Genomic DNA, 21,666 nt, shown 5'->3' with positions numbered 1-21,666 from the left:
ATTTTCAAAAAAGGGTACATCGTGGTGATCAATATTCGAAAAGGGATACATGGAACGAAAAAGGTTGTTTCCAATATACTGTTCGCAACGCTGATGTATTTCATATGGACTGTTCTATTTTACATCACCGACTAAAACAGATCAATCGCAATGCTGAGATGAAGTTCTATTTTTCGAGTCCTTTTTTGGATCAGATTTAAAACAGCCTGACTATTCTGTTTTAAATTTTCCACAATTTGAAACGCGAATAGCACACTGTTCTAATTTTTTGTTCATTAGTATGTGTGACGACTGACAGCAGGAAAAATAATGTGTCACACGAGTGACAAACAATAACAAAATCAAATAAACAACATTTAGAACAGGTTACTAAATCAAGCAATGATATGATGTAAATTTGTTTTAAAATGACGGATAATTTGGATCTGTCAAAGTACATCTAGAACACAGTATTCCAAATGCGATGATTTAGCCACCTGTTCTAAATGTTGTTTATTTGATTTTGTTATTCTTTGTCACTTATGTGACACATATTGTTTTTTCTGCTGTCAGTCGTCACACATACTAATGAAAATAGTTTAGAATAGTATTCTATTCGTGTTTTAAATCATGTAAAATTTAAAACAGAATAGTCGAGCTGTTTTAAATCGGATCCATAAAAGTGCTCGAAAAATTGAGCTGCATCTCAGAATTGCGATCGATCTGTTTCAGTCGGTGATGTAAAATAGAACAGCCCATATAGAATACATCAGCGTTGCGAACAGTCTAATAGGAATCATTTGAAGTGCAGCCCGTGGAAGCTGTTGCCAAAATGCTAGTGTTGAAATAATCATAAAGAAAGTGTTGCCGTTTTGACTGATTTTCACTTTTCGTCTCTCTCCCTATTCTCTCTGATTTCATCGAGCACCGAGCACTGAAACTGTCAAAACGTGAATGTCGAGGAATAATTTCAATAATTCATTGAATTCTCGACAAACATATGATTAGGGTGTATAAGCGAACTGTCAAAATTCATTTTGAGTGCAACTTCCGGACAAGCCGTTAGTCGCCAATAGCAGATGTTGGTAGTAAACAAATGAGAAAAGTTTTCTCTTTTAATAACTACTGCGAACAGTGTTCGACCCGTAACGGTTTTTCCAGAACTCCCCTTCCAAGCTAACTGGCAAAATTAGTTCGCTTTTAAGCCGTAATCATATGTTTATCGAGAATTATGCAATTTTTTCCATTTGAACCCACCCTCGGCCATTCCAAACCATTCTCAGGCCATGTTGGAAATGCGAATCCAATCTGAACTAACCAATGCCAATCTTTATCAATCCGTTCAGAATTATAACTTTTAAGCTCGTTTCATCAACAAATCACGGAGAGTCGTTCCCCTCGATATAATCCATAATAAAATTGGGACGTTTGATCGACAATGGTGATTATCCAAATCTCGAGTACTTTTTCAAATGGACGTAAGTAACATTGAGAGCCTCTCTTTGTTTACTTTCTCTTTCGTTTATTACGAAGTCATTACAACACTTTGTACTAATTTTCCAGTACATATCGAAAGCCGACGGTTTTTACTACAATATTATGCAAAGTGTAGAGTAGTAAATGTTGAAATGGCCGAGTAATGAACAGAAGAGAAAGACCTCAAAGAGAATCTCTCATTGTTACTTACGTCCATTTGAAAAAGTACTCGAGAAATATTTTTTGGACAACATTGAACTCCCACGCTATCGCTTTTCGTTAAAAGATGAAAGCCAGACAGCATTCAGATTACCTCCTTGCCTAAAGTTCTACGTAGGAGAATGGTCCCCTAAAATGCATTTATCGAATGAAAAATGTGGCATCGATGATGGGTCCCGCCCACGACACGGTATCGTAACGATAGAGCGATAGTATACAGTCCGTGATTCGCTAGTTGGGGCCATACCCTCCGAATCTGGTTAGCTAGTTGGACCGGCTGACAGATGTCAGAAACTCTCCAAAGGAGACGTTAGTGGTGTAAGTGCTTCTGTTCGCATCTCTAATTATTGTCAGATTGATTGTCAAAGTGAATTTGACAAGAGATTTTGACATTCAGACGCTTTTTAGTTGGATAATGGTCCAACTAGCGTAGGTCCAACTAAAAAGCGTTTCAGTTAAAGTGACTAAGCAGCGAATCACGACTGTAGTCTCCATTTTTTTTTAATATTTTTCCCTCTCGCCGAAAACCGGTCACTCATGTGATGTCCATTACCTAAAGCACCATCATTATCACCGGCACCGATCGCACAAATGGGGTCCACAAAAGCTGATGACTGTCAGAAACGAGCTTACAGTGTGATTACAGCATTGACTTCACGAGAGAGAGAGAGAGAGAGAGAGAGAGAGAGAGAGAAACATCAACAACGAACGGTAGCAAAAATCGTGCCAATGGTTGTTCTCCCAGTTTTCGCATGCCGCCGGCATTTACAATTACGTCACATCAAGAGTTCGCTCAAGTTTTGGTAGATTGTCGCTGATTTCGTTTTGCAGACAACCGCTGAATGTGGTTCACTTTCTTATGGTAAAGTTTGTTGTTGTTTTTTGTAAACTTTTGGCGCTTTTCTATATATGAGCAAATCCAGCTAGAATGAGATCAAATGAAATCCTCTAAGAGCAAGTATTTTATGTATGTTATTTTACCTCGGTGTAGGCAAACAGACCATCAGTTTGATATTTTTTCACGAAGAATAACTTACTCTCGACGAAGTTTTGATAGGGTCATATAAGCCAACTGTCAAAATTCACTTTGAGCGGAAATTTCGTACAAACCGCTTCATAGAAAATTTGACAGTTGCAAAATTTTCCAGTCTGCCGATGAAATCGAGGTCGGCCGATTAATCAACCGATTAAATTGGGTAACGCCGGTGAACAATATTCGTCGGCAGTGGTATTGGATCCTTCCATGCCTCGTTTGAAGACAATCGCAGCTTCCGATGCCACATGTAGCGCTTTATCATTATCTTCACAGCTTTGTCCGAGATACTTAATAATTCCTTCGCCATTTGATATTTGCATCGCCTTACCACCGTTATTGAATTAACCTGTCTCCTGAGAACAGCGTTGGCAACCTAGGGGCAGTTCACTTAAAATATCATATTTTTCCATCAAAATATAATTTTTAATGTATTTTGCGTTGCGTGTAAGACGTCAAAACCCTATACAAAAAACTAGCCCTACATCCAACAAAACGTCGAACAAAGTGGATCAGCCCTACGCCTACACGTTTGTTAAACAAGCTTTTCTGTGAGGGAGTGCAAAGTTGATGCAAAAAATGTATTTTTTCTAATTTGATGCAAATTCGTTATACATTCTTGGAGTGATCTGCCTTTAGTAGGCAACAGGTTTTTTTCAAAACAACGAATCTTTGAAAAAAAACCAAATTTATTCTTGCACTGTTCAAGTCAAAAATTCAATGAACGAAAGCAAACACATATGCGCCGTACCTTTCATTAAAAATTTGAATCGGTTGTTTGATGTTGTCATAATAACAAAATGAAAAAAAATGCATTTAAATTTTACTGTTCAGAAGATTTAAAGATGTAACCTCTCAGGGTGACAGTTTAGTACTGGGTGGAAAAATTAATGAATTTGAGCGGTTCACTTCGTAGAGTGTATCGTTTATTGGAATATAACTAACAGCTGTTATTATAGGTTTGTTCCAGTACATGGAAGTTACTTCCTGTTGCTCCGGAGCAAAAAATTCTTGCTCCTTTTCACTCCGGTTTGCCACTAGAAGAAGAAAAAAGAGAAGAAGATAGTACAGGAACGATTTTCTCCCTGTTTGCTCCGGAGTACTTCCAGTTTCTCCTGGTACTGGAACAAACCTATTCTGGTACGTTTGTAAACCACGTAGCAGAGATGCCAGATTTGCAGACAAGTCTGCAAATTCGCAGACTTTTAATTTAAGCTGCAGATTTTTTCGATGACGCAGATATTTGCAGATTTTTTAGTTTGGTTGCAGATATTTGCAGATTTTTTAGTTTGGTTGCAGATATTTACAGATTTTTGAATATAAAGGCTTTTGGTTACACTAGCTTTCCTGACATTTTTTGTGCTTCCCAGGCTTTTAAAATTATTATTGCAGACATTTGAAAAAAGTACCTGGCATCTCTGCCACGTAGAGTTCAGGTCGTATTTTTCTCCGAGCGTGGACGATTCACTGCTGGATAAGTTTGTACAGTCGTGATTCGCTGGTTGGGCCACACCTCTGTCCAACTAACGAATTTGATTCGTTAAATGGACCGACTGATAAATGTCAGAAACTCTCCAAAGGAGACGTTAGTAGTGTAAATGCATCTATTCACATCTCTAATAACTGTCAGATTGATTGTCAAAGTGAATTTGACATAAGATTTTGGCATTCAGATGCTTTTTAGTTGGACAATGGTCCAACTAGCGGAGGTCCAACTAAAAAGCGGTCCAGTTAAAAAATGTTCAACCAGCGAATCACGACTGTACCAGCTAAGTCTGCGAACAAGTTTTGTCGGGTTGCTGGAAAGAGAAGCTAAGCGCCAATGAGCCACTCGCTTCCCCGACTACTTATGAAGGAGCCAGAAGATACTGTTCCGCCCAGCCTCCTGTCAAGGACGACGAATGATTAAAAGCTAACTAGCATTTAGTTACTAAATGTTGATTTTCTGAATAATATGGTATTAAATCATCCAACAAGATGCAAAACGTCGTGTGGAATGCTTTAATATCGTGTATAGTGCCGAACATAGTTCTTTGTTTGGGGCTTTATAGCTATAACGCCCCATATATGTTGATCGCTGTCAAACTCCATATCTCGCGTGTTTTTTGTAAACGGCACACTGTCAAAATTCACTTTGAGAGAAAATTCCAGACAAACCGTAACTTGTCGAGATTGGATGTTAACTTTTATGAAAGAGAAAAATTTTCTCTTTCGTTTACTGTTGTGATTCATAATCGGCGATTAATAGTTTGTCTATAATTTACTCTCAAAGTGGATTTTGACAGCATGCTTATTGGCCCTTTTCAAAAAACGCGAGATATGATGGTATAGGGTTGCCAGGAGGCTGGTTCCGCCTAGAGCACTCTAGTTAGAGTGTGGCCAAGAGGCCATGACGTATCCAAACGAACAGGAAATTTAACGTATTCACAATAGAAATATTTCTTAAAATTCTTTGACCACGTCAGATTTCTGCTCGTTTGGGTACGTCAAACGCGTTTTGGCCGCACTCTAACTAGAGTGCTCTAGTTCCGCCCGCATTGTGAAGGATCAGCCGAACGAGCCTAGCTCTTCTTCACAACTAAGAGTCAAGCAGAGCGGTGAAAGGTGCCCCCGGAGAAGTACCCAGGTAACCAATAAGCATGCAGAATGCGGCTACCTGATAAGCATTTAAGTCGTTTTAAATGCTATTTAAAAGTCACTTTTGGCAAAATGTACGGCTACGTTACAGCTGTGCCATAAAAATGCTACTTAACTGCTGTTGTACATTCAGAATGCTGCTTACTGGCAAGAAGTTTTTAAGCAGTTTTTGGGATGCTGATTAACAACAGTTATGCATAAATAATGCTAATATACTGCAAGTAGCATCTGAAATGCAAATTATATGCTATTTTACTGCATACACTAATGCTTGTTGGTTACCTGGTTAGGTTACGGTGATTTCTGGGATCTCGCGTGGAGCATGTAGATCCGGTGATAAATTCGCCTTCGTCGCTTGGGAGTTGCCGAGCGTACGAAACTTATCACCTTACGTTTATCGTTGTTGATCTGCATGCCATTCAGCAAGCACCATTCCACTATATTGGCTATATCGTCTTGGAGCACAGCGGAGTCGAGTACTGAGGCAATTGAATGAAAGGTTTTCAGATCATCAGTATAGTTTCTCAGATGTGATGCGGTTTCAGAGGTCGTCGAAGAATAAAAGAAAGATCAGAGGCCTTAAGTGGCTTCCTTGAGATGCACCGGTTGGCGTTTCGAATGCGTGTGGAGCTAATTCTAACGAAAGCGGATCGTTGTGAGCGGTAAGATTGTAGCCATCTGGTTACCCTTCCAGGAAAACCTAGTCCCTCCAGTTTCAAAACAGCAACGTTGTGGGGCACCTTGATAAATGCTTTCGCGAAATCAAAATTTTAACGTTTTTCTACAGCTGGAACTAAAAAGCCTGTGTACGTCATCAAGTTCGAAGTGGCAGAACGTTTTTTTTTACAAATCCGTGTTGGTGTACGTCAATTACGTTGGAAGAAGCAGCGTACATCGAATTGTAGACAAACTTTTCCAGAACTGTAGCCAGGTAGTTAATCAGCGAGATTCCTCTGTAGTTTTCAATATTGTGCGTGTTTCCAGCCTTGTGAATACGAACTATAGCAGCTTCTTTTTATACACTTGGGAAAACGTTTTCTGAGATTGCACGCTGGAAAATAATACTTACTAGTGCAAAAGTGCTCAGCCACAATGTTTTATAAACACAGGAGACAAGCAATCCGGACCAGGCCTTTTCAATGGATCAACGCTGGACAGACCACTTAATACATCGTCATCATTTACATTAGGAAGGGGGGCTTGAGCTTCTCGGTGGGTTTCTACGTTGCCAACAAAATCGTGAAAAAGCGATTTCAGTGTATATTTTTTCAAAACAACAACTTGAAATAAAAATATGATGAATCGCAAAAATACGTAATATAATAGAATATTACCACCCAGACGTTCAACATTCCAAATCCGCTCCGTCACGATCGATCGCGGCTGATTAACCGGATTGGTGTCAAATTAACAGTCACTCCTCTTCGTTATGAGTAAATAATTGCTCTTATCGCATATCTCAAAGTAGGTTAGCGCCTCCGAAAACTTCAAAAGGAAGCAATGCAAAAGCAAACTAGAAACAATCAATCAATCAGCGGAATGAACAACCCAATCATTTCACTTTCATGCCGCTGAGCAGAAGAAGCAGCAGCAGCGCACCATCATCAGCATCAGCGCCACCTTCTTCCTGTGAGAGCCACCACCGGGGCCCCATCAACTCGTTTAATCGAATGTGCGAAAGATGATCCGCGGCAATTTTTTCGCCGTTTCACGTTTCTACCATCTTCTTGGCAGTGGTCGGTTCGGAGTGGTGTGGGAGGGGCTCATGATTTACCATCCAATGCGTGTTGTGTGGGTTGGAGGGGGAGGAGTGGTTAACAACAAGTGGAGAGCTTATGGAATCCGAGCAACTAATCTTGTGGCAAATTGCAGGTAATAGCGTAACAATCCAATTGAAAATTATGCGGGCATACTGAAACAATAGGTATAGCGTTGCGATTTTATTTCTGCTTTATTGTTATAACCAACTCTTCTGTCGGTTATTTTGCGATATATTTTGCATTTCTTTTTTGTGGTTTGCTATCAGCTTTTTAGGCCACACGCGGTCAGTGTTATACCGATCGGCTGGGAAATGGAGATACGTTGTGTTGCGCGTTGGAACTGGGGAAGTAGTTTTCCACTGCTAACCTACTGCTGGAACTGTCTGTAATTGTTATGTATAAAATTGATTGATGGACATGAGAGCAGTTTTGGATTTGTTCGTTGAAATTGTTTATTAGATGGATAGTCTGTTTATATCGTAATTAGTCAATGGCCAGTTGTACTTTGTGATTGAATCCTAGTCGACAAATTGATATAATGCAATTTGTTATATGAGTAATAGCAAGATGTACAAATATATAGTGAAACTTCAAACTCTCAGAATCAATTTACCACAGTGAGCCGACGCCCATCTCGAGCGTTTAAATTGTGTAAAAACTGACGGTCTATGTAGAGCTAAGTGGGATATTATTTTGGCGGCGCGAGTTTGTATCACATACTTGACAACCATGATTTTTTTTTGTCAACCATGGTCTGGCTAAAAAAGGCGAGAGAGCACCCGTATCCCAGAACATCATCTATTTGACCGTAACACACAGAAGACGACCAAACATTGGCTCAACGACCTACACAAAAAAAAACTTTTTATGAAATCTCCAAACTCAACTACCCTCTGGCTGCAACTTTGGCCACCCGCACCACAACCCAGCAAGCCTCTCGCATGAAATAGTACAGTGCAGTAAATAACGATTATGAGACGTCCACTTGTCCCCACTAGGCTGTTGTTTCCTGACTTCCCGGACCGCCGATTTTCGAGCCGTCCGTCGGAGTCGGATTTTCGGAGTGGTCATCACCGCAGGATGCAATAAAAAAGTAGAAACAAACAAAACTGCCGGCCGGAGATTAGTGGTAGCGGCGCGGTTGTGCTGCTCGCGTTGCGGGTGCCCAGAGCGTGCAGAGTATGTTGCATAAAGTTGGGGTGGCTTCTTCTATTGGGCAATTTCCGGAATGCTCCGGCCGGAGTATTCTCAAGTACACTCTACTCAACTATCGCAGTGCACGGCAGTGTGTCTGAAGTTGGGCAGCTGGTAAAAAATACGTTCTCCAATGCGGAGGTGAGCTTCGAAAATTATTACCTGGACGATTGAGTTAATGTGGAAAATTGCGGTCGTTTTGTTAATGATGAATAGAAGGAATTAAACAAACTTCTCATTTAATTTTATCATTGTTGAAATATTTTTTTTAAAGAATGTATTTCCCATGAAGCTCGGGATATAGAATTTCATTACCTTTAAGGGTGGAGTAAGGGTTTCACCGTAAAAAATCAGTTTTTTGACAATTTTTTTTAGAAAGATGGGTGAAGCGAATTGATCGAAAGTTTTGTACATTATACTACATCATTGACATTCTGTAAATTTTTCATGCAAAAATATCTACAAGCGACTTGGTCGGAATCGCTGTTTTTCAAGGAAAATTTCGCCATTTTATGAGTAAAAAGCCGAAAATTATCCCAAAAACTCAACGTAGGGGTTAGGTATTTTTTACGTAGAATGTGTACGCAAAATTTGAAATAAATCGGTCAAGTAGTTTTTGAATGGCAGTTAACACCGCAAATCATGTTTTTCCAGAGAGGTTCCACAAAAAGCTTCATCCCCATTCATTGGATTCTAACCGCGCTGCGCACTTACTATTCTTCTATTAAATTCTTCTCATAGACTGGTTTGTTAGACTGGTCTGTCTATGAAAGTATCATCTCTATTACTTGAAATACATGTGTTTTGACAGCTCGCAGTTTTCAGTAGCAGTTTGATCACTTGCACTTTGAAAGTGCGGAGTCCAGGTTGGTGGGAAGTGCTCAATAGCTTTTTAGATATTTCTCGAATAACATGTCAAATGGTCCTAAGTGCAAATGAGAGCCTCTCTTTGTTTACTTTCTCTTTCGATTATTATGGCGTCATCTCAAAACTTTTCAATATTGTTTCAGGATATATCGAAAAACTCTGATTTCGACTAGCTTATTCTGCTAAGAGTTGAGTAACAAACGTATAAACTGCCGAGTTATTAGCGAAAGAGAAAGTAAACAAAGAGAAACTGTCATTTGCACTTAGGACCATTTGACATGTATGGCTAGATTTGTAGCCGTTTTCAACAGCCTTAATTCTGCCATTTCGAAATCTTCATGGCATAACTTTTTAACTAATTTGGCGACCATAGATCTCCACTGATTTTGAACATCTATAACTAGAGGTATTTTTAAACTTCTCAAAAAGAAAATCCGTGAACAAATTTCCATTCCCCAAACCAAGTTGTTCGATCTTATGATTTATTTTGATTTTCAGGCTCACTGCACGCAGTATCTAAGTGATGGTCAACACGGCTTCATTTCTGGACATACGACTAACGTACCTTACATCTTACATAAGAGAACGTACGGAACTTACCCAAACCGACATTATGTGCACCGACTCATCTGGCGCTTTCGATAAGATAAATCACGATATCAAACGCAAACGCAAGAGCTGGAGAGATTCGGAATAAACGATAGTGTTTTGCAGTGGTTTCGATCTTACCTCACAGATCGAGAGATGGAGGTTGTCTTAGGAAATTTTAAGGCCGCCACATTCTTTTCAGCGTCGAGCATATCCTAAGAAAGTCACTTTGTACCGTTGATGTTTCAACCATACTTCAATGGTGTACAGCTAGCGCTGAAGACTCCACGATTATACTTCACGGATAATCACAGATCTCAAGATACTGATCTAATTCGCTCAATTGAAGATTGCAGATTGAACTATTTTGTGGTAACTGGAAATAGCACCTTCAAATTGTCAATATTCGGAATCTGCTGACCACCCCCTTTCAAATGACACCCAAATTGATAGTGGTTTTCATCTCGTTCCAAGTTTTTCCATATTGATAGTGGTGCTCGCTCGAAAATCGCCATCTTTGATTCCAAAATGGCCTTAATCACTAATATCTGTCATCGACTGGCCAGCTTCTTTCAAATAATACCCATATTAACGAAGCTTTTACTGTTATGTAGTTACCGGACGCCGTCATCTTGGATTTCGAATGGCTTCAATCATCAATTCCCGTCATCTTCTAACCACCCTTTCCCCCTTTCACATGATACCCACATTGATAGTTGATTTTCGCTGCTTTGTGGTAACCGGCAACCACCATCTTGGATTTCAAAATGGCCTCAATCAGCTATTTTCGGCATCTGCAGCGCACCCTCTTTCAAATGACACCCATATTGATGGTGGTTTTCACTGTTTCATGGTAACCGGAAGTCTTCATCTTGGATTACAAAATGGCCCCAATCACTAGTAGCTGCTAGCTACTGACTAGCCCCTTTCAAATGATGCCCATATTTATGATGCTTTTACTGTTCTATAGTAGATTAAGCTGTTACTGTTATGTAATTAACGGATTTCAAATGGCGTCAATCATCAATTCTCGCCGTTTTCTTACCACCCCCTTTCAAATGACACCAATATTGATAGTCGTGTTCACTGTTCTGTGGTAACCATAAACCGCCATCTTGGATTTCCAAATGGCCTCCATCATCAATTCTCGTCATCTTCTGACCACCCCCTTTCAAATGACAACAATATTGAAAGAGGTTTTCACTAATTTGTAGTAGCACGAAGTCGCCATGTTCGATTTCGAAATGGCCTCAATATTCAATGCCGTTTCCTACTGACCAGCCCCTATCAAATGATATCCATATTGCCGTCAGCTTGGATGTTAAAACGACTTTAATCATCAATATCCCTCACCTATCACCTTGGACTTTGGACGAGTTCGACTATTTATCCGAGTCTCATTTGACTAGTGTTCACTGTGTCAATTGAAAGCGGCCTTCTTTCTTATTAAGAGCATTGGGGTGTTGGTATGCCTGTTGATGTAATAAGGGAAAAAAATTGAAAGGTTCTAGAATTAAAAAAAAAACAGCGATCGTTCAGGAGTTCTAGCAACAAGATCCCTTGAATCTAAGATCAATCTCCAGAATCAAGATTCCTTGAGTTCCAAGAATTCAGAATCATTCATCCTAAAACACAAGGATCCTTGACGCTGGAACTTGAAGATCCTTAATCCTGCAACTACATGACTTGATTCTAGAACTCAAGGATATTTGATCCTGGATTATTATTGATTTCTAGAATCAAAATTTCTTGAGTTTCCAGAATTAAGAATGTTTTATTTTCAAGATCAATAATCCTCCTGTTTTAAGAACAAAGATTCTCGAGTTCAAGGGATTCCAGGATCACTTAGCCTAAAGATACAGGCAGGTCCGTAGCTCACGGGTGGCCCCCGCCGGTGGCGCCAACTTCAAGGGGCGCTGAAATCATGATCTGCTTCATAAAATAAGTGAGGATAAATCATAAAATAAGTCAGAATAAGTGTGCCATTTCCAGGTGCACAATTATTGGTCGAGAGTTGAACTGAAGAAGAGAGCCAATGTTGGCACCAAAAGGGCGCAAAACGAACGCTCTCCCAAGACGCTAGAATGCCACGCTACGACACTATTACAAAGTTGCCGGTACCCGATCTAGGCCAACCAGTCCCGAGTAGGAGATCCTGGAGCTATTATATTGGACGGTTTCTCACAAGAAAAATTTAATCTAATCTATGGACTATCAAATTCACACTCTTCCTGAGCCAAGAGAGCATAATGATTTTTGGTGGTGAGTGGCGAAACTCTTTCTAGTATTGCCCTGGGACGGGACCTGCGGATTCGTGTTTTCTTATTCTTTCTTTTTGTTTGTTATATCTTACTACTTCGAGTCACACACACTAATACTTGGTGTAGTTCAAGAAATGACATGACTTTTTTAAAGAACAAACAAGAATTGAACTTTCATTTTTTTTGTGAATCCATTATCATGAATTGCAAGGTCAAAAATTGCGGTCGTAGTAAAGCGAAAAATCCGGAGATGACTTTTCACCATTTTCCGGTGAATCCCGATTTGTGAAAACAGTGGGAGAAGTTCACAAGATTTGAAGATCTCGAAATTAATGAAAGCACTATCATCTCCACTATCATTATTGATCTAATGATTAATTTATTGAAACATTTGAAAAAAGTTAGCATTTACTTAATTTCAAATAGAATACTACCCATATTAATCACTCTGAGGACAGCCGGTTCAATCTGACATTTGCGTGCTGGATCAATTTGACACGCGTTTTTTTTCTTTCCGCAGGTCCCGTCCCAGGTATTGCCGTAAGAGAGTGCTTAAAGAGTCTTTTAAAGGCACGCTACATGTACCTTGGGCCCCGTGCTTCAGTAGATCCATGCATGACCGTATAAAACGCATAAATCGATGACCACGCCATCTATCGCAATGTTGTGAGCGGACACGTAGACGCGGTATTCCTCCATGAAAGACTTTTTTTGTATTCATATGTCTATGCGAAATAGTTCAAGCCTCTAAACCTGAAATCTATCTTCAAGGGTACTGTAATATACATTGCTTATCGGTTCTTAAAGTCTTACAGGAGCACAAAACTGAGATTCCGCCAAGGGCGCCAAAAGACCACGTTACGGCACTGGATACAGAATTGCTTCACGATGGCCTAGTATTCGTTAATTGGCCGCAATTCTGTTGCGTTCAGGGGATTCGGATCCTTTTGCACAAAAGTGACCTCCTTAGCCTAGTACCACTCCAGAAAATATTTCGAGTAATGGCACGAGCTTAAATCCGCCACAAAAAGTGTAGGGCTATCGTGAGACCTTAGAAGTGGGAATAGACGCTTTTGGAAGCATTCTTTCAAGTACACCTGCCCATTGACAGCTCCGGTTGGCACGAACGGGATGCTACACTTTCCACACGTGCAAGTTGCCTGCCAAAACGTGTACTTTTTGTCAAACTTAAACATATTCTGCTTTCCAACCTGTTTAGCGACGTCAGACTTATGTCGAGAAGTGAAGAAAAGGAGCGCAGAAAGCTGCTGGAAATCTATTTTAACGCAAGTCTCGTCATCCCTCACCAGACAATGTGAATTTCACAGTTTCAAAACACGATTCACTGTAGATTGAACTATTTTCAGCTTTTTGATAATCGCACGATGAGGGAGATCCGGACTCTCTAGGTACGTGTGGACAATTTGTTTACGCTGCTGGCGTTCTTTCGTCTCCATTTTGGACAACAGCTTCACAATTGCTATTGGAACTTACACAATGTTAACAATACACATTGAACTAAAATTTCACTAGAAAATACCTAATGGAAAAAAGGGATGCAACTTTGGGCCTACACCTAGAATCCTGGACAGCCGAAAACCGTTTAGAAATTGAAGCTCTATAGTGTTGATTGATATTACTAGCGACATCTAGTAGTAATGATTATCTGGCACTCCAGTCATGTCGTCCATTCACGGAATCCTCTATTTATTCCCTTAGATTGCGGAATTCGCACTTCCCGCAGACAACCACGAAGCAGCAGCAATAACAATCATAATAACAACAACAACAACGACTGGAACAACTACTACAACCGAACCACAATCCACCACCAGCGAGAAGCACAACCCGAGCTGGAAAGCGGCGAACCGGACGGACCGAACAGGAATCCCAAGATAATGCACGGTGTTCCGACTCTCGAAGGCCAGTATCCGTGGCAGGTTTCGCTGGAATTACTACATCCGTCGTACGGATTCATCGGTCACTGGTGCGGTGGCGTTTTGATTGACCGTAACTGGGTCCTTTCGGCGGCGCACTGCATCCACAAGTGAGTATTATTTGATTTACAGTCTGATCGTTCTGGAAGCTTATAAACGTCGTTGTGGTTTCCAGCGACCTGTTCAATTTGCCTCTGCCAGCATTGTGGACCGTGGTACTAGGGGAATACGACCGGTCCTACGAGTCTGGATACGAACAGCGAATCCCGGTCGATAAAATAGTTCTACACGAAAAGTATCACAATTTTAAGCATGACCTTGGTAGGTACTGCCGAACCACATTCATATTCCATATTTCTAAAGAACTAAAAAATTTCAGTGCTTCTTAAATTAAATAGACCGGCCAACTTGGCACCGGACGCGCGTGTCAAAAAAATATGCCTACCATTCGCGGACATCAAAGTCAACAGCGTAACGTACGATCCGCGACCGGAACTGGACCGCGCGAATACCAAAGCCAACGGTGGCACGCTGTTCTTCTACGACTATCTAGGTCGGCCACCGGATTCCGAAGGTGGGAAAACCACCGAGAACCCCGCGTACGGCGAAAGCGAAGGTGAAGTGGGCACGGAAGCCAGCTTCCCGGAATCACTCCCGGAACGGGACGATAACTACCTGCGCCGGTTACGACTGCTAGGCGAAAGTCCCGATCGGCCGCGCACCGCACGGGTTGTCGTAAATCGATTGGTGCGGCAACAATTGCACCGAAAAAGCAACTCTACCACATCCAGAAGGTCGTACCGTAGGGGGCGACGGATGTACTCAACGTCTGATTCTGATGAAGAGGATGATGACGATGACGGTGACGACGGTGGAAATGACACCGATGGGAATCGTCGAGGGACCCGACACGGTGCCAAACGACGGCGGAACGATAAATTTGCCCACGGTGGTTTCTACCGAAACGATCACTATCGGAACGAGTTTGGTGAGGACAATAGCAGCAGCAGCAGTAGCGGAGGAATCAGTGCCATTCCCGATACGACCCAGTACGTGGACTGCCTGGCAACAGGTTGGGGCAAATCGACAATCGATGATGAATTAACTGACATCCTGCTGCAGACGAAGGCCCCCATCCAGAACAGTAAAAAGTATTACTTTTCTCGCTCTTTTATTGCTGTTCGGTGCATTGAAATCGAATGTCATCTGGTGCTATACGTGAAAGCTATAACGACAATTGCTATTTTTACTTCTCTCTGAATATTTATATTTATGACTTTTACGTTCGGTCGTTTTTTTTTTGGTATCCCATTATTCTATTTCTGTTTCTACCGATCTAGATGTGAAAAGGCGTACGGAGATTTCATCAAACTACATCGTGGCCATCTCTGCGCGGGTAATCTTGATGGGACCGGCGGAACTTGTGTGGTAAATATTGCGCTTTGACATAATGGATCGTGTTTGTGTTGATGATAAGATTTATGTTTCCATTGCCCATTTTACTCCAAATGGGGATAGCAAGCAAGCATACTTGCCCCTTAAAAGTTTGATAATGGTGCATATACACGTCGAATCGTCTGGTGGTCTTCAGTGTACTTAATTTTCTTAAAATTGAGCTCCTTTGACTCGTTAAATCGACAATTTGTGTTTCGATCTCGTCTCATCAGTATTTGGCAAATCGACTTGGCCACTAGATAAAATGACAATTGATTTCACAGATATGTAACTCTGATAATAAAAATGAATTGCACCCATTTTCTGATACTCAATATTTAACAAATGTTTCTGTAAGGCTCCAGAATTAAAAACAGTTAGGGTCCAACTGAGAAAGCATGGAAAAGCGACCATCTTGGAAAACGAAAAAAGCAGTTTTTTCTCACACCGTTGGATCTTCATGAAAATCAATCAATAGTCTTCTACCAATGCCCCGAATACATTGATTCATTTTCTTGTGGATTTTTCCAACGGTGTGAGAACAACAGCTTTTTTTCGTTTTCAAAGATGGCCGCTTCTAGAGGCGTTCTTCACAAATAACAGACGTTTTCGATTCAAAATGATGTCTGCTATCTGTGGTTGAACCTTAAATACTAACTACAGTCGTGATTCGCTGGTTGGACATTTTTTAACTGGACCGTTTTTTAGTTGGACCTCCGCTAGTTGGACCATTGTCCAACTAAAAAGCATCTGAATGCCAAAATCTTATGTCAAATTCACTTTGACAATCAATCTGACAGTTATTAGAGATGTGAATAGATGCATTTACTAACGTCTTCTTTGGAGAGTTTTTGACATTTGTCAGTCGGTCCAACTAACGAATCAAATTCGTTAGTTGGACAGAGGTGTGGCCCAACCAGCGAATCACGACTGTAACAGGATCGGCTTCACGAAAAGAAGAGCCAATTTAAAAAAGCACCACTTTACTTCCACATTGCATCCCGCGTTTCATTTTCTCCGCAGGGTGACTCCGGTGGCCCGCTGCAGTGCCGCATTACCAAACATGGCCCCTGGATTCTAGTCGGAATAACATCGTTCGGGTCGGGATGTGCCTTCAAGAACTACCCGGACGTGTACACCAAGATCTCGTTCTACCGCCAATGGATTATGGACACGATTCATAACAACTGAGCCGCCACCGCCACGGAACAGTGCAGCAGCAGTACCCGTGTAGAAGGAATCGAACCGAAACAATCGCCGAACGGTTGGCTGTTACTGGCATTACCGCCGCCAAATGGAGAATGGTCGGCAGTCGGCCCCGAAAGCAAAAGACAAAATAAAAATTGTGATATTACTTTTTAGACGAAGGAAGGGTGCTGTTTCGGAACGATCGGTCGCAGGTTGAATTGAAGGATTTTCGGAAGTACTTCATATCTCAGAAACAAACGGACGAATTTCCATTTAATTTTTACTGGGAGCACAATCAAATAAAAGCGGTTACTCTCTCTGGTACCATAGCCGTTTTTGGCTTGTGGCAACCGTGGACCGGGTGGAAAAGCTAACCTAATGCCATAAGCTTCCCGTAACATGCCACGCTATACCAACAGTAATCAGCAAAGCCCGGCTCTGTTTCAATTCGCTCTCGTATTCACTTGTGTTTATACTTTTTTTACTGCTCTCTTTTTTTCTCTCTTCCCACCCCGAACGGAAACTGTTTTACAAGCCGCGGTTTTAGCATGCTGTACCGATCCACCACCCGTTCCAACGTTCAGTATGTAGTATGTACTTCTTTTTCTGTTGACAGTTACCACTGGTTGTTAGACTGGACGTTCATTTGTTTTTATTGCTTTTTTACGCTTCGTACTCGTTCGAAATTATTTGTTTGTTATTCGTAGTTATTAATTTCTGTGGAGAAAAACTCATAAAACCATATGCGCTTTGGCGACTAGATGAGTAGCCCGAGAATGTTAATTGGTGCAGGATGAGAGTTTAGTTTATTATCATAGAATTTTTGTAACTTGTCTGAAGGTAATCAGTTCTGGGAGCTAGAATGAATGAATTTGTATGACAGGGGAATCTAGGAACGACTTGTACAGTAGTGCGACAAATGTTTTGATTAGTACAATTGTTAATAAAAATTCAACATGTTTTATACTTTGTCCGAAACATCCATTAACCAGGCGATCTAACGCTGAAGGTCGTCCATCAGATGGCACACAGGTGTTGTTTTTAATTTCATCTGTCATAATGCAACGATTTTTTTTTCCAATTTCATAACCTCAATCAATAATTTAACGAAATATAGTTTCATTTAGTAAAATTTTTTAATGAAGAAACTTTGTTTTGAATGAATCTCATTCTTCAGTCTTTTTGGAAAGGATATACGTGTTTCATTTTTATGCCACCCTCAAAACAAAAATCAATGTAATGGTAAAACCATCGCAGACTAACAGACTTCACCCGCATTAACGGTCAATTTAAACATATTTGTAGTTGGGACTGTGGCTGCATTTGAAATTATGGCGCCACTGACATATGAACAATCATATGGGGCATGCACCAGTGAAAAATTGTTCCCAAGCCTGAGGGCTAACCCACCAGCAAATAAGTTTTTGGGACCGTGAATAAAAGGTGGAGCTAGTGTTTTGGGAAAATTGCCGGAACGATATTTTTTAGGAATTCCCTCACAGTGCTATGTCTGTTAGTCTGTGGTTAAAGTAACAAATAAAGGTGAAAAAATAACAGGTAAGTGTTTTGGTAAGTTTGAGGCACCTATTTTTTGGAAAGATGTTTGCTTGGGTGCAAACACAAATATTTTCAAAGCGCTAACCACTTTTGTGCGGAATGAGCGTACGGGGCGAGGGGAACGACACTTCGTGATTTATTGATGAAGTGGACGTATAATTTATAATTCAGAACGGATTGACAAACATTGGCACTGATTAGTTTGGAATTGATTCATATTTCCAACATTGCTTGAGAATGGTTTGGAATAGCCGAAGATGGCTTGAAATGCGCCATGAAATTCAATCGCTCGAAATTCATGTTTTGACAGTTTCAGTGCTCGAAGAAATCAAAATAGCTGCATAGCAGCTGGAACAAATCAAAACAAAAACATAAATTTTGTTGCCAGAATTATTGAAAAATTCGAACATAGAGTATGCATAGTTACCAGTTTCAGAAAACTGATCGGATTTAAAGCAAATTTGGATTGAGATTTGATAGATATGTTGTAATTTCTTCTTTTGACAATGCTTGATTTATTAGAAAGTTGCTTTAATTTTCAAAAATTACCGGAAAAATACACATTTTGCAAAACGAACGGAATATAACATTCATTCTGAAGTGACGTTCCCCTCGGTACGCAGCTATTCGGATCTTCTATTCCATCAACCACCGTTCAGTGGCTTGCGGCTGCGCATACGATTGGACACAGCACAGCAAAGAAAATACATGATGCGTCAATCGACAGCTTTTACTACCCAGAATAATTTTCTTTAACAAAATTTATTTATTTTTTCAATAGGTAAACATAATTCGATTGCAACAAAAATAAAAAAAATAAATGGACGGTATGAATTGCCTCGTATGGAGATTCGAATTACCCCTACATTGCAAAAGTTTTTTAGCGAGCTCGTGCAATGGTATTTTTGCACTGATTTTGATAAACAAGCACTGATTGGAAAGGTTATACATCTGGCAATAATGATTTAATGCCTTGCCAAATATTTTTGAGGCTAAATCCAATAAGACGAAGGTACTCATGAAATCGCGGAAGGAACTCGTCTGGTTTTGTACTTTCAAATGACTTTTCGGTGTTGTCGTCGCCAGAGTGTGGAATGAAAGTTGTGCATTCCGGTTGACGTAGTTGCTTAAATGTGGTATAACATCGTTTGCGTTCGGAGCATTTTTTTGTATTTTTTCTCCTCTTTTTCGATCATGTTTTTTGATTATCTACTTCAACAACCCCTTCAATTATTATATTTTTATCTCACGCGAAATATCGGCACTTTCATTGAGATTGAGCACTTTTCATTCACACGAGCATGTGTTTTGAACGGAACTTTGAATTGTTTAGAAGCTGTTTGAGTACAGGCGCCATATTGAACAGATGCAACTGCGTTCCTTATGTCCTCTTCACTTCATTTTGGCGTTTTTCACACAAAATGACCCATAATTTTCGTGTCAAAATAATTTAAATTTTCATTATAGTACTGACCAAAGGCCTTAGTACAAAGGTACGCAAAAAGTGTGCAGAGTTTGAAGCCAGAAAAAGTCTACCTATCGAGCAAAATTAGAATCCAGCTTTGCTGTACAGGCATCAGAGACGGATTCCAATTGTGCTCGATAGGTAGATTTTTTTTGACTTCACTCTTTGCGCAACTGTTCTCTATCAACTGTGGTACTGACCTGTAATACCACCGAATGGCTGACCTATCCTGCCCCCAGACGTATGTTTGATGTTGGTGTCCGTATTTTTTTCAAATCGAAAAATTCAAAAATATCGAAAAACCGAAGCAAAACTTGTGTACAGCATTATTTTTACGTAAGAAAAAACATACTTGACATTTTTTTGCATTGATTGAACGTACTGTACTGAGAACGAAAGACAATGCGTTTTCGCAGAACAACACACGAAAACATAAACGACGCCGTAACTAATACAGCTGAATCACAGTAACATCCGAAATAACAGTCGTCAATTATGTTCTCTATCGTGTATCTAATTCACGCAACATGAGCGACCTCTGTAATAACATAGCAAAGATAATGCCCTATACCTATTGCATCCCCATACTTATTTTGTCGTCAATCTACTCTACATATGTGAATTTTCATTCATTAAAAATATGGGAAAAAGTTATCAACATAGCAATGTGGAGTGAAAAATCGTCCATCTAACCCCAGGGTAGGTTGTCCGAGTTTAGTAAAATAAGTGAAACACATCAAATTCATCAGTAGAAAACGTTTATTAGCTAAAAAATATCATTTCTCATTATGTAGTTCAAAAACTAAATCCACTCTTTACTTGACTTAGTTCCGGCAGCGGGCATCAGCCCCGCACAAAATTCGGCCATCTTACTGCAATGAATATTTTCGAGGACAATCACAAAAACACAAGTAAGGTTACACTGTCAACTGTTATATCATTTTGTTAGGTTTTGAATACCCTTTCCAGCGGTACCACGTTATTGGAAATTCGATGTAAATTGATTCGTGTTAAACATATTATTTTACAGAAATTTACTCACCACCACCGGAAAAAAGAACAAACGTGCTCCTGTACAAACACAAAACACCTGAAATTACGTCGGCACATGAACGACCTAATATCCCACCAACATGACTATAGATGTCGCTGCATAAAGGCCTTTTCATAAAAGACACTCGGCCAACTCGCCTCGGTCTCCCCTACTGATCGCATTCCAAAGTTATGATTGCGGTTGAGCATGTTGCTCCCACAACAAAATGAATCAAGTCGGGGGAACCTCCAAAAATGAATCTTATAACGATGAGGAACGTCTGGATTTTTCGGAGACAGAAGATATTATCTTCGATCCACCTACCCCACTTCCCTCCAAAGTCTGGCAGCAACCCCTCCCCACCCTGCTCCCCCGCGTCAAAGTTAACCAAAATGGATCCGCTGGTCATTGGGTGGTATACATTCGGTCCACAAAAACCGCTAAACAGCATAACTGTTGCGCGGTGGCTGACAAAACGTTACTCGGCCGTGACCGAGATTAAAAAAGTCCAGTCAAATTAACTGCGCGTAATCGTGAATGATACGAAACAGGGCAATGATATTGCTAGCAACAGTCACTTCACGATATAGTATCGCGTCTACATTCCTTCTCGCGATGTGGAGATTGACGGTGTTGTAAGTGATGCCGGTTTAACTGTTGAATGATGGGGTTGGGCGCTTTAGGAATCCTGGGCAGTACTATCCATCAGATTCGTTTCGCGAAACTTTCGCCGGATCTTCGCTTCCGAGCTACGTTGAAGTGGGAGGAGCTCGTCTACCTATGCGTCTGTTGGTACGGCGGGCCTAGAATTGATCCAATTGCAAGCAGCGGTCATACGGCCAACTACTGTAGCAACGAGTAGCGGTGCGGCAAATGTGGGAAACGCCATGTGGATGATGTTGGCAGGAGGCTCGCTGAGAAGTGTTTTTTTTTACTGTGGGGAGAATCCGCATACACTTTTGACATGCCCAACGTAGAAACTTCGCGCGGATAAACTTAAGCGATTCGCCAAAGATCGCTCCAGACGTTCTTACGCAG

General features: G+C 40.7%; 1 protein-coding gene across 1 annotated transcript in view; it reads left to right on the top strand.

Moving 5' to 3' along the window:
- The window catches only part of LOC131693581 (uncharacterized), a 49,403-nt gene extending 31,923 nt beyond the window's left edge, over positions 1–17,480 (top strand). Inside the window, exons 3-7 of the mRNA XM_058981509.1 lie at positions 13,734–14,061; positions 14,127–14,272; positions 14,331–15,102; positions 15,292–15,379; positions 16,409–17,480. Of these exons, the coding sequence (XP_058837492.1) occupies positions 13,734–14,061; positions 14,127–14,272; positions 14,331–15,102; positions 15,292–15,379; positions 16,409–16,576 (1,502 nt within the window). The 3' untranslated portion in view covers positions 16,577–17,480. The remainder of the gene's footprint in view (positions 1–13,733; positions 14,062–14,126; positions 14,273–14,330; positions 15,103–15,291; positions 15,380–16,408) is intronic.
- Positions 17,481–21,666: the final 4,186 nt, after the last annotated feature.

The sequence above is a fragment of the Topomyia yanbarensis genome, chromosome 1, assembly GCF_030247195.1.
Source record: "Topomyia yanbarensis strain Yona2022 chromosome 1, ASM3024719v1, whole genome shotgun sequence".
Taxonomy (NCBI): Eukaryota; Metazoa; Arthropoda; class Insecta; order Diptera; family Culicidae; genus Topomyia; species Topomyia yanbarensis.
This window is presented reverse-complemented; position numbering and strand designations above follow the sequence as displayed.